The 13,650-nt window shown below is 41.6% G+C and overlaps 1 protein-coding gene across 1 annotated transcript; it reads left to right on the forward strand.

Annotated features, from left to right (window-relative positions):
* Window positions 1–1,024: 1,024 nt before the first annotated feature.
* pdpr (pyruvate dehydrogenase phosphatase regulatory subunit) lies at window positions 1,025–13,420 on the forward strand. Its single transcript, XM_008404831.3, has 18 exons — window positions 1,025–1,157; window positions 1,736–2,009; window positions 2,685–2,818; window positions 3,596–3,677; window positions 3,786–3,949; window positions 4,038–4,159; window positions 4,603–4,720; window positions 5,011–5,160; window positions 6,309–6,501; window positions 6,687–6,811; window positions 7,171–7,326; window positions 7,718–7,851; window positions 8,674–8,822; window positions 8,911–9,023; window positions 9,095–9,189; window positions 9,277–9,366; window positions 10,366–10,548; window positions 11,208–13,420. Exons 2-18 carry the CDS (start codon window positions 1,747–1,749, stop codon window positions 11,613–11,615), a joined length of 2,679 nt encoding a protein of 892 aa, XP_008403053.1. The 5' UTR covers window positions 1,025–1,157; window positions 1,736–1,746; the 3' UTR covers window positions 11,616–13,420.
* The last annotated feature ends 230 nt before the right edge of the window (window positions 13,421–13,650 follow it).

Genomic DNA, 13,650 nt, shown 5'->3' on the forward strand with positions numbered 1-13,650 from the left:
TTATCTCAAGAATGTCACTTTCCTAAAGTTTTGTGCCAAGTTTTGTGAGTGTATTTTGGAAATCCATTTCCCCCCTCAAAACAGTTTTCACATTTTATAACAAAATGTGCAATGAATAAAAACAAAAGACACAAATCAAGAATAACAAAATAAAGAAGACTCTCACAGCAGATGATTACGAGGGTGCAGCAAAATGCCGTTATAATGGCTTCATAAAACAATATGTTAACAGTGTAACACCCTAAGTGAACACCCTCTCCATGGGTCTAGTTGTAAATATGCCACTAATGTGCTGAGTGGAGAATATACAGTTTGATCACAACAGATGAAAGTTAATTTAGATTAAAAAGAGCTTGAGGAGCTTAAACAAAGCACCATGGTTTCTTATTACAGCCTTCAAAATGTGTCATGTTGTTAGAAAGGCGGATCTCAGGATAAGTTTGTTGGTGACTGTAATTACACAGATAGTGGGCCTGTTCTGCAGAATACCCTGGGCTGTTTTATTTTTGCCCCTGGATCTGAAGTATTCATAAAAATAAACCCAGTGTAATCAAAGTAAAATACACTTTTCTATAGAAAAACATTTTGCTATTTAAAAAAAAAAAATCCATTTGTATTTTAAATGTATTGAGGGAAAAGCGGACCCGAAGTCAAATTCCTTGTTTGTTTGAACTAACAAGGAGAATAAAACTGATTCTTACATTTTTATACGTGTAGATTCTATCCTACGTCGCACGTACACATTTGGTTGGAAATTCAAATAGGTTGGGTTAACTGGTGTGGTGGCTGACATTACTTTCCAGTTGTGAAATACAGTTTTGACTATGTTGGAATGGCATAAATGTTTAAAAATGAGTGATATACAGACGGGATATTATCAAAACTGACCCCGAATCAAATTGTGTTTAGTGGTCCTTACTGCTCTAATTATCTCAGTTCCGACTTGTTTATTAACGGAGTGAAACGGAAATAAGAAAATAAATGACAAAGCGTGGGAATAAAATGGGGCGTGTGACTTTAATTTGAAGTTCCACCCCGGAAGTTGCGCTTCCAATTGAAGCTAGCTTGATTCATGTTGAGACTTTCACTCAAAACAGTCCTTGCTCTTCCCCACTTTGTTTGTAAACCTATAGCTACGGCCGGACTTGGTTGACTAGGTGAGTTTAAGGCAGTCTTGAACAAATTAAATGTCAGTCATGTGTTTTTATATTCTGTCATTCGGCCGAGTTAATATACAAAGTAGTGAACATTAGCTAGCGTCTGCTACAAGCTACGCAGTGTAGCTCCAGTCAACCCTGATAAGTTAAACCCAGCCACCATAAAGCCTCGCAATGTCAGGGCGGCATTTATGTAACTTTAAAAAATGATGCTTGCTTCGGCCGTTTTAACTGACTTCGCAGAACAATTTATGTGTTAAAAGTGTCGTCAGCTAAAGCTAGCGGTCCAGCTATAGGGAAGCTTTAAGAACAGTGCTGTCTTCATGTAACTCAGAGACTTGTTTTCACCTTGATACTCTTCCAAGACTCTTGCTGCTCTTTAAATGTGGACCACTGAGCTTTTCAGTAAAATAACCCGTGTTTCTTATGAAGGCTATAACCGTATAATGACTGTCACGCTTGCTTAACCAGCATTTAAACTATAAGAAACACTTCCCGTTGTCTTAATCGCCTTTGCGTCGTTGACCAAACCTCCCTCCCTGAAGCTCTGTGTCTGTGTTTTTGTTTCTTTGCTACAGAAAGCACAGCCATGTGCAGCTGTGTGCGGAGCTCCAGGGCCATGGCCCCTGCGCTGCTCCCCAGGCTGCTGCTCCCTCAGATAGGCTTCAGGCTGGCGGGCAGGGGGCTCTGGACCTCCCCGCAGTGTCTGGCTGTCAGCGGGGAGTCCCAACTCCCTCCTGTGCCAGGCCAGGCCCGGGTGGTGATCTGTGGAGGCGGGATTGTTGGAACATCAGTGGCCTATCACCTGGCCAAACTGGGCTGGACGGACATCGTTCTGCTTGAGCAGGGCAGGTGAGATGAAAACTCTGTTATATTTAAAGGGGCACGATTATGTATTTACCAGGGACAGAGTGTTGTTTTACTGCACCAACTCCATTAACTAACTAGCTAAGTTGCTTTCAGATTATTTAAATATACTTCACAGTTTAAAATCTGGAAATTGGGCCTCTCTCTTAAGAAGCTTTTGGTCTGAGGAGCTTTGCACTGAGAAGTAGATGTGAAGCTCTACCAGGTGCTTGCTAATTGCTGCTGGCTAGTCTGAAGGAGCTAAGTAGGGGAGTCGCAGGGAAGGAGTGCTCTGTAATGTAGAAGTTCACCTGGAGACAAAGAAAAGGTGTTCTTTGGTGATAGCAAGGATTCTGCATTTGCAAATGGTTGCCACGGGAACCATTTGGAGCCAAAATGATTTCTTAAACGTGTATAAACGAGTCAAAGCAACACTCCAGGGATCTTTTTGATGAGGGAATAACATTACAACATGATGTAAAACTCAAAAAAGTTGATTTTACATCACACTGCCCGTTTAATAATTTAGGAATATAATTCAGGATTAAACTTTCAGTTCTCCAGTCAAACTGTTTTCTTGTGTTGAACTGTGCTCCAGCCTTAAATTGGTTCATTTTGGTCTCCAGGAGGAGATCATAAAGTTGAATATTATGTTCTATTCATGTTTTGCTTTTCGCCCAGGCTTGGTGCAGGAACAACCAGACTCTGCGCTGGCATTCTCAGCATGGCTAAACCGATCTCCATCGAGTCTCAGATGGCCAACTACTCCAGCAGTCTTTACCAGCAGCTAGAGGAGGAGACCGGTGTTAAAACAGGTTAGATGCTTTCACAGCCTTTACTCATATTCAGCTTTTGGTGCTGGAAATAAAGGGAAAATTACAATGTGTAACTTCATCATCATTAACTTGAACTGATGGATACAAATAGCATTTTGCACCACCTATCTTTCCTCTGCATCTGTGTCAGGTATGATTAATTACATTTGTGCTAGACATCCATAAAGGAATACAATGTGCCTCTAAAATAGTTTTTTGCATTAATATCTTCCCGTTTGCATTTTATATTGACCATAAAAAATCCTTTTTGGGAAAGTTATGCGCTGCAATTTTATATTTTTGTAAGTCTGTGTTATTGCAAAAATAAAGCTGGTAAAAATGTGCAACTTTGACCCCAGCTTTTGGAAAAAGTTGCCGCAAAGTCAGCCATTTTAGGTCGCAAAAATCACAAAAAAAAACATTGCAAAAATTCTAGAGGGACTAAATGCAGCACTATACACAGGAGGTTTAGCACATTCATGAGTTGTAATCAGTCCAGATTGAAATCCCGACCCTCTCATCAAATCCGACGAAGCAAAAACAAAGAGAAATGGTTGGAAGTCTTCGTGTCTAGATGTATAAAACTAGTAGGGACGCCATTTTTCTTCCACTTCTTTGGCATTTTCTGTCTTGTGTTGGCCTGTCATGTAAAATCAAAATAAAAAACAATAAATTTGTGGTTTCTAACTTGATAAAGTACAACAACAAAAAAAAAGAATCTATAAGCATTTCTGACTCAATACTTATGTGTGTGTTGGATTTCTTATTATTTTCCAGGTTATGTGAAGACTGGTTCTTTGTGTCTGGCACAAAATCAGGATCGCTTCATTTCACTTAAGCGCCTGGCAACGAGACTCAAGTAAGACAGGCGGTTGAACTCAATAGGCTACATGGGTGTAGGCGGATGCCATCGATTTGCTTGATTTAAAGACGGTAAAGAACATTGAAGTTCCTAATTTCTCCACAGAGTGTTGGGGATCAACTGTAACATTATTAAACCCAAAGAGATCGCCAAACTCCACCCCCTAGTCAACATTCATGACCTGGTGGGGGCGCTCCATCTCCCTGATGACGCTGTGGTGTCCTCGCCTGACGTTAACCATGCGCTGGCCGTGGCTGCCGCCCGACAAGGTAACTTCAGAGGGAACCCTGACTTCACCCCGTTTTTGTCTCTCTCTCTTTATCTTTCTCCTCATGGTCCATTTCTGTTGGTTTTCAGGAGTCCAGATTCTGGACCGGACCGCCGTTCAGCAGGTGGTGGTGGAAAAGGGCCACGTTATGGCCGTGGAGACTGATCGCGGCTCCATTGAGTGTGAATACTTTGTCAACTGTGCCGGTCAGGTAAAACTCACGCTTTCGGGACCTGGTGCCTTGTTTACTTCAGGAAGTTAGCTGCATATTATTTTCAATCACATTCAACAATATTTCTACGCATTCTTATAAAGCCTTAAATTCATGTATTTAAAATGGAGGCCTTAAAATGTATTAAATCCATCGGAAGATATGTAAGTTGGCCTTAAATATGTTAACCACCAGTCTTAAATTAATCTTTAATCTTGTATATTCTATATAGTTTTCTCGTGGGACTTTTCTGTCAGGCTAAAGTTTGAGTCGCCATAATGTTCTGTGACTCAAGGCGATTGAGGCTACCGTTAGCTAGCCGCTAATAAAACCTTGCTAGCTAACTAGCTTTACTGCGAATATCTTTGGCAGATTGTGGTGGGTCTGGTTTGTTAGGTTCATGCAGTCATCTGGTGCTTCTTCTCCGTGTGTCTCCGCTCCAGTGGGCTTATGAACTGGGCCAGGCTAGTGAAGTGAAAGTGTCGGTCCCGCTCCATGGCTGTGAGCACTTCTACCTCCTCACCAAACCTCTCCAGGAGCCACTGGTGCCCAACACTCCAGGTCTCTAAAATAAAGTACACTGATTTAAAATTTTTTTGCCGTAGCTTCTAATCCATTGCAAAGTCTGATTTTACTTGAAACTGCAGTTTTGGGTAGTATTTTAATACATAATCCTCCTTTGCTCTGTTAGTCGCAAAATAACGTCAGAGGCTCTGAGACCACAAGTTGCAAAACCAGAGATTGGGAACCACAAACATTCTTCTTGGTGGATCTCGGTTCTTGTGTATGAATTGTTAAAGTTGTGGACTTGTGTTTGTGATTTTTTTTAAACATTTTATTTTATTTTCCAGTTATAATTGATATGGATGGTAGGATGTACGCGAGGCCGTGGCAGGGAGGCCTTTTGTCTGGTGGCTTCGAGAAGAACCCCAAACCAATCTTCACCGAGGGCCGCAACCAGCTGGAGATCCAGAACATGCAGGAGGATTGGGATCACTTCGGTAATGAGGACCGACTGCTATTTCTGAGCACTTTATTTGACTGCATATCAATATGTTACAGGGCTGCAGCTCATACTTATTTTAATAATCAATTATTCTATCAATTGAGTGAAAAATTGGCAAATCCTGTAGATTTTTCATTTAATCACTTAAGCCCTTTTTATATTATATTAGAAATACATTAAAAGATGGAAATAAGCACATTTTTTATTGCCCAAAATGCAATAACGCAGCATTCCTTTAGTGAATGATTTGTAGCAATGGATGTATCTGCAGCTAAAAAAATACTTCTAACATCAACATGTGAGAAGCTCAGTGTTCAATAAAGTGTAGAATGGATCTACTGACTATTTTTATTAGTAATCGCATAGAAAAAGGTGCCCTGGGGAATATTTTTCTTTTTCTTTTTTTCCCCAGAATTTAAACCAGGTAAAGCTAAATCTGACACTTGAGGAGTTCTGGGTAGAACAGATTTACAGACAAATGTTTGTTTCTATCATAAATGCAAAATGCATATAATTTTGTACAGTTTTGGCTTAATTACTGCCCTGAATATATTATTTGAGAAAATGGCATTTTTTGAGTTTGCATACTCCTGTTTAATTATACACTAAATTGACGATTATTTCAGTAATCGATTCATCACAGTTAATCGTTTCAGCCCTAATAGATTACACTGGCAATAAATTAGGCTGTGATGGATTTTGAATTCTCCCACTTTCAACACAGACGGAAATTAAATAAAAATGAGTTAAATCATTCTCTTTTTAAATACAAAAATATACTTTTATCCAAAATGATTGTCTTGGTTTATTGTTTTTGACTCTGTGGGTCATTGTACATATGTCCAAACACACACGTGTGCTTCAATCTTTTGTCCTTGGCCTCATAGTAGTAATTTGAGAGTCTTCATGTAAGCTGACAGGTTGTCATAACTCTCGTCAACCTTATGGGGAGGACACAAGTTCTCAGCCAAACCTGAACCACAGCAACACGCAACTAAAATACCTCGGCTAAATTCTCACCAAGGGGCCACTTTGGCGTAACAACATGCCTTCCGAAATCCGAACGCACCAATCTGGATTATTAGAACATGGAAATATTTGTCGGAGAGCAAACTCCTTACCGTTGTGCTCTTCTGCTTGCAGAGCCGATGCTTAGCGCCCTGCTGAGAAGAATGCCGCACATCGAAACGGCCGAGGTCCACCAGCTGGTCAACTGTCCAGAGTCCTTCACGCCCGACATGCGCTGCCTGATGGGGGAGACGCCAGGTGTGTCTGGCTACTACGTGCTGGCAGGGATGAACTCCTCGGGTCTGGCCTTCGCCGGAGGAGCTGGGAAGTAAGCAATAAATCATTAAATGGGGGAGAAACTCTACTTTTTAAAATATTGTTTTTAGTTTTACATGCATTATTTACTTTTTCCATGTATGTTGAATGGAAAGAAATGTTTTTCATACATCGGCGCTCTGCTGTGATGTTGACTTGTTCAGTGAAGCTCAAACAGCCTCTTCCTGCTGTGTGCAGGTACCTGGCAGAGTGGATGACCTACGGCTACCCCACCGCCAACGTCTGGCCTCTGGACATCAAACGCTTTGGCAACCTGCAGAGCAGCCGAACCTTCCTGAGACACCGAGTCATGGAAGTCATGCGTGAGTAGCGGCCGCTCCTTTAATTACAAGTTAGTGGTGGCACTCAATTAAAATTTTTAATCGAGTTATTTGCAGAGTCTGTATTTAATTAATTGGAAACGGCATATTAACAAAATTAGCAAAAATCTTTTATTTATCTATGTGATAATATATATATATATATATATATATATAGTTTTGGATTCTTTTTCTCAATCCTCATATCTCCTCCTAGCCATTCATCCACCAAACATTCATCAGTTTATCAGTTTCCTAACAGTTGTTTATGTGAGACACTCGTATTGAATTCTTTGTGTGTATATATAGTGATAAGTTTCTTTAATGTTTTTTATTATTGTGCTTGTGCATCGCATGCTTAGCCCTGCTGTATGAGCTGAAGGTTCCTCGGTGGGACTTTCAGACCGGCCGGCAGCTCAGGACCAGTCCCCTGTATGACCGCCTGGACACCCAGGGGGCTCGCTGGATGGAAAAACATGGCTTCGAAAGACCCAAATACTTTGTTCCCCCTGGAAAAGGTGCATACTGCTCAGCATCCACACCAAACCTTCTCAACTTCCTAACAGATTTTTTTACTAGCCAGTCTGAGAATCAACAACAGAGAGTGAAGTAGAGCGAAGAGGAGTCATTGCAGGTGCTGTTCTAAGAATACACCTAATATACTTAATTCTCAGTAAAGATGAAACATCTACAGAAATGCAGTGATTTTTACTGCAGATTTCCCAGAATTCGTTAGCAGAAACTAACTTTTACGACCGCTACCAAGAAACTGAATTCATAGAAACACATTGTTTATGGAGCGATGTTATCGATTTGAACCAAGGGTTCAAACTCATTCTTTTGAGTTTCTACAGTGTGATTTCTGGAGATGTTTCATGAATAAAGCCCCTGCTGTTCCTTTCTTTTCAGATCTGCTGTCCCTGGATCAGAGTAAGACCTTCTACAAGCCCGACTGGTTTGATATTGTCGGAGCAGAAGTGAAGTGCTGCAAAGAGGCCGTCTGTGTCATCGACATGTCCTCCTTCACCAAGTTTGAGTTGACTGTGAGTCACGTCTGACATTCGGCATCAAATTAGGTAGAAGAAACCCAGTTCCCCTCATCTGTAGCAGTTTAACTATCATCTTTGTCATCAATGTTGCATTGATTTGTAACAAATCATTGGCTCTTTTTAAAGACGCCAGCTAGACTTTTCTGTAGAATCAATAAAACACTATTTATTTATACATATATAGTTCGTCACCAAAAGAACATGACAAGGTCAAGCTTTCTATTTGTGTTGCCATTTTGTTGTTCTTTCATTCAGTGTTTGTATGGGTGCTTGAAATCCTTGAAAATGCTTTTCAAACTGCTCAGCTTTGTAATAAAATGCAATCTAACGTTTGATTAGACGCCTCAATTTGGAAAACGTTAATTCCAAGTGAGCCCAGAAGTTTTCATACAACAAATAAAAATAGATTTTTTTTTTTTGTGGGTAGGCATTTAATTTGAGCAGGAATCTAACATTTTATTTTAATTGTTTCAGTGTAGAATGTTACCACAAGATGTCATTAATAACAGTAACAAATGATATGCAATATTAAATTTAAACTCCCTTTTTTAGTTTTTTATTATTTTTTTAATTTTACATTTAAGTTGTTTGAAAAGTGCTTGAATTTTACTGGGGAAAAGTATGCACACCCTGTTCATAACAAAATCAAGATTTCTGCCAAATACAGGCCTCCACATGCCTCTTAAAGCAATTCACTAGAGTTCTTCTGCACTCGTCTCTTGTACATTTCCTCCCCTACTTCTCTGTTTTTGATTAAACTCAAACATTTGGGTTGGATAAAGCACAACGGAAGTGATTTGTGAACTTTTGTCTCAGTCTACAGGCGACCAGGCTTTGGAGCTGCTGCAGTATCTGTGCGCCAACGACCTGGACGTTCCCGTCGGACACATCGTCCACACTGGCATGCTGAACAAGAGGGGTGGCTACGAGAACGACTGCAGCGTGGTCCGCCTCAGCAAGAACAGGTTGGAGCCAAGGAACGGCACCGTGGACCTGAGGTCTATGGCATGAAAAACTCATCTAAAACAAAAAACGATGTCCGTTTGCCTCCAGTTTCTTCATCATCTCTCCGACGGACCAGCAGGTCCACTGTTGGTCTTGGATAAAGAAGCACATGCCCAACGACCCACACCTCCACCTAGAGGATGTGAGCTGGAAGTACACAGGTGAGCCTCAATGTCCTATTACCCTCTCTGTGTCTCTTGAAAAGGTTACTTATCAAACTTTTCTCATTCAGCTCTGAATCTGATTGGTCCACGAGCAATGGACGTCCTGGCTGAGCTGTCGTACGTCTCCATGACGCCCGAGCACTTCCCCTCCATGTTCTGCAAGGTGAGAGACGAGTTGAAGCAAAGCTAACGATAAGCGGCTTGTTTGTTCTGTGCTCTTGCCCTCATGTTGCCCTGTTTGTATTTGCAGGAGATGAGTGTGGGCTACGCCAACGGGATCAGAGTGATGAGCATGACTCATACTGGAGAACCAGGTTTCATGCTCTACATCCCCATAGAGGTGCAAACGAGTTGTATTTAGACAACAGGACAGGGTGTTTGAGAAAATGCTCTCAATTTTCTGATCACTTTTGACCTCTACTCATTTGCATTTAACAACTTCGATTCATTTTTAAAAGAAATCTGACTGCCCAGATTTTGAATTACTTGGATTTTCTGTAATGCACATTGTATTCTGGGTCAAAATGTTTTTTCCTCGCACAGCCCACAGTTTTATGCACATTCTTTGCATTGTTATTTATTTTTATTCATGATAGTTCAGGATTTCCCCCAGTGTATTATGAGCCTGGCAGGCCACCAGGGTGAACTTGCCCCACCACCAGGTTACGCGTTATTTAAAATACTTTTTATACAGCAGTAACAGTGAAGGTAAAGACGGATTAAGCTAGGTTTATAGTTGACATGTTGAACTGGGCCCTAGAAGGAGCGGACCAATTGCGCCCTCCCTGCACCAGTCCGTTGGCCTCACATGCTAGTATTTCCAAAACCTTGATATTGGCCTGCTTTGTCCATTCCCTACCAGTTTTGATGCATCATTTTGGAGCACTCATTTTGAGTTAGTCCTTCTTTAGTATTCCACACACTTTGTGAGCTGTACCAGAACCACTCGTAGTCAAACTGTCTCTAAAAGAGTTTCCTAGAGGACATTTGACTTCAAATATGAGACACGAGTTTGATTTTTAAAGTACTCTTTTCTTCTTTTTTTTTTTCAGGGTGCACCAGTAAATCATCTCGTTTCCTTAATTTTGTGCGATAACCCAGTAATTGCATGGCTGATCGCAAAATTAAATAAATTTATTGTGTAACCAACCTTCATAGAATGGTTTGGAGGTTCTCCATTAAAGCCTAACATGAGACAATAGGTTAACATCAACTTCTTATTGCCACTGCACATCAGGTCACATCTTCTCTGTGTGATGATTTATACCGGTAGGGATTTCAGGAAAAACACAGATTCCTGTGAAGTCTAACTCTGATGTCATCCATCCACTCCCTCCAGTACGCTCTGCATGTATACAACGAGGTGATGTCAGTGGGGCAGAAGTACGGCATCCGTAACGCCGGGTACTACGCTCTGAGGAGCCTTCGCATCGAAAAGTTCTTTGCCTTCTGGGGTCAGGACCTCGACACGTTCACCACGCCGCTGGAGTGCGGACGGGAGTTCAGGGTCAAGTTCGACAAGGTCGGTCCGGCCGCTGGGGAAATGTTCTCTCACTGCACACCAACGGCATTTATATTGGAACGTGAAGCTTCGTTTCAGTCAGTTTGCCATCTGCTTTGCTCTAAATGTTCTGACTGCAGCTGCAGACACAACAGGCAACTCTTTAAATAAACAAGTTTACTGTTGAGCTCAGAACCAGAACCTCTGGTGAGTCGCAGCTGTTGTGGCGGTGCAGTATTGCTAAAACGGGCTGCACAGTTAATAATCCGTTCCAACACACTGAGAGAGAACATGGCTCTGCAGGCGCCACAGCTTGGGCTCTGGCTGCCTTTTTCTATAGAGCAATTATTTGTTTGTAAACGCAAAGGACACACACACTTTGCCTTTAAACTGTCACTGGTTGCTATGGTTACTTTCCATAGTCTTGTTTTAACATTAGTCTGTGCACTACAAGTGTTTATTACAGCATGAGAAAACAAGTCATTCTTCAACATTGGTGAATGAGATACTAAATAAGGAGGAAAGAGGCGGATCTGAGCTCACTGCGATTTGTAAATAATTTAATAATTGTAAATAGTTTGAATAGTTACAATATATTCTGCAGTTGACATGCACAGCGACAGTGAGTGTGTACACAGCGTGACGTCCACTGATAATCCCTCTGTGTCTCTCTTCCACAGGACACTAACTTCCTGGGCCGCGAGGCGTTGCTGCAGCAGCGCCAGGAGGGCGTGTTCCGCCGCTTCATCATGCTTGTCCTGGAGGACCACGACACGGAGCTGGACCTGTGGCCGTGGTGGGGCGAGCCTGTCTACCGCAGCGGCCAGCTGGCTGGGACCACCACCAGCAGCGCCTACAGCTACACGCTGGAGCGCCATGTCTGCCTGGGCTTCGTGTCTCCACCGCCGGGTCCTGAGGGCCTCCCCACGCCCATCACCCCCGACTTCATCAACCGTGGCGACTATGAGGTGAACATCGCCGGACAGCGCTACCCGGCCAAGGCCAAGCTGTACCCCTTCAGCTCCCTCTTCACCCAGCAGAAGCGGCGCAAGGAGGACATGGAGCTCAGCAACCTCCAGGGGAAGTGAGGCCTCCCCAGACGACACTCCTTCAGTTCACCCCTCCTGACCCAACCCAGTGTCTGGTGTGAGGGCTGAATGTACAAGCACTTCTTGTTGGTACTCTAAAAATCAGTTTTGGGGTTTCATCCTCTGCTTTTAAAGTGCAATATTTAGAAAAGCACCTAAGGCTTGACCTTTCATCTCATTGAAATCCAGTTCTTCATCCCATCATTCCCACCCTGACTACCCCGACTGCTGTGCCGCTGCAGTCTGTGGTTATGTGGCTTTATCAAGGCGATATCAACACTAGCTGCTGCAGACTTTACCAGTTTGTTGACTTAAACCCAGGGGTGTCCAAATGAAGATTAAAAAAAAAGAAGTATGCAACTTTTATAAAACATTTTTTTTTACATATTTGTTAAAATTCTCACAGTATAACTTGAGACAGATAATCTGTGAAAAGGTCTTTCTTCTTCACCTCCTGCCTAAAGAAATGCACTGTTCCTGGTCATCATCCTTGTGAACGTGCTGCTAAACGAGCTAAAAGTGGAGAAAAACAACTCGCCGTTTCAGGACAACAGTTTATCCGCTGTCATCGGTGGCCATGCTAACTAGCATTAGCAACAGTGACGAGATGTGCTGCAGCAGTATCGAAGGGGGAGGAGGAAAGTGGCATACAGCCTTGATTGACAGCGCTAAGACCCTCCTCCTGGCTCTGATTGGGTGTTTCTAGTTAGATCTTCTGCCTTCTCCCAGTTTTCTTTTTTTTTTTTTTCTTCACAGATTGTCTCATGCTGTCACAACATGGTGACAGTTTGAACAAATATGTAAGAAAAGTATTTTTTATTTTATTTTATAAAAGTTACATTCTGGAGTTTTAAGGAGAAACACAAACTATCTTAAATCCATTTTTGGCTTTCATCTTAATTTGATAGTACACAGCACCACAAGCATCCAGTAACTTTTGCTTGAATGTAGACTTGGGTGCATCCATTTATTAAACTAGGCTAAACAAGTATTTGTTTTTGTTCAAAAGGGACCCATATCATGTTTTTGTAGCCTAGAATACGTCTAAAATTATATACAGATACTTCCTGTTTAAATCAGGCTGGTACATTTCATTAAAAAACTGCAGTTTTTTTTTTTACACAAGAATTGTTTTTGCATTTTTAGAACAAAAGGCATTATTTTAGTTGTGCTCCCCCCTCATTGGAAAATGTTTGGACACCCCTGTTTTGACCCGTCCTGAAGGATTTCACTCTGGCAGCCTTCTCCACCTCATGAGCTGTTAATGCATTGTGAAGGAAACACAAGCTGATGTTGCACTTCTGAACACAAAGTTCTCAGCCGTAAATCGGCTGACAAGGAGGCCTATTTCAGAAATTTTCTACTCCCAGCCTTATAACAATTTGTCAGAAATCATCTTTCTGTAAAAGGGGGGGAAGAAAATAAAAAGCCTCGGATAATTACTGATAACCCAGTTATTTTTCGTCCACTACACTTCATCCTGTTGCAAACACTTCCTGAAACTCCAAAGCAAATCAGAACAGCTTCTTCCGCTCTCTGTGCTGGTGTTATCTGCTGAGAACTGGTGTAGTGTTGTTTTCATGTATGCCGCACTCGTGGAAAAGATATTTATGTTTTCTTTTTTCCTTTTTCTCTTGAAACGTTGATGCACTTTTGATGTTTTTGATTTAGATTTATTGAATGTGAGGCTGAGAGGAGAGCAAATCTTGTAGTCATACTGTTTTCAGTCCTCCATATCTAATTGTTTTGACTTGTGTGTAAAGGAAAGAATTCATTTCAGTTTGAAATAAAAATGTATTTTTGTATAGCTGTGTATAGAAATCTTTTTTTGTTGTATTTTGTATCAGTTGAGTTTGCATTGTCGCATAAAGAATTTCTTGATCAGTTGCAGCCGCTCTTATTTTGAATCTTTAAACGTCTATCACATATGAGATGTCAAAACTCGGGTAGTTTGAAACCTGTAAATGTAAAAACATTGAGGTGCAGCAAAAGCAAATGTGATTAGCAGTACCTGCTAACAAGTGATTGTGTAATT

This window comes from Poecilia reticulata, chromosome 3, assembly GCF_904066995.2.
Source record: "Poecilia reticulata chromosome 3, P_reticulata-male-v2, whole genome shotgun sequence".
NCBI classification, from domain to species: domain Eukaryota; kingdom Metazoa; phylum Chordata; class Actinopteri; order Cyprinodontiformes; family Poeciliidae; genus Poecilia; species Poecilia reticulata.

Bases quoted from the DNA above. Each gene is read 5' to 3' on its own strand.
- pdpr (XM_008404831.3), top strand. From the start codon at position 1,747: ATGTGCAGCTGTGTGCGGAGCTCCAGGGCCATGGCCCCTGCGCTGCTC. The intron at 5,161-6,308 runs GTAATGAGGACC...TTCTGCTTGCAG, and splicing joins GGAGGATTGGGATCACTTCG to AGCCGATGCTTAGCGCCCTG. The intron at 10,549-11,207 runs GTCGGTCCGGCC...TCTCTTCCACAG, and splicing joins TCAGGGTCAAGTTCGACAAG to GACACTAACTTCCTGGGCCG.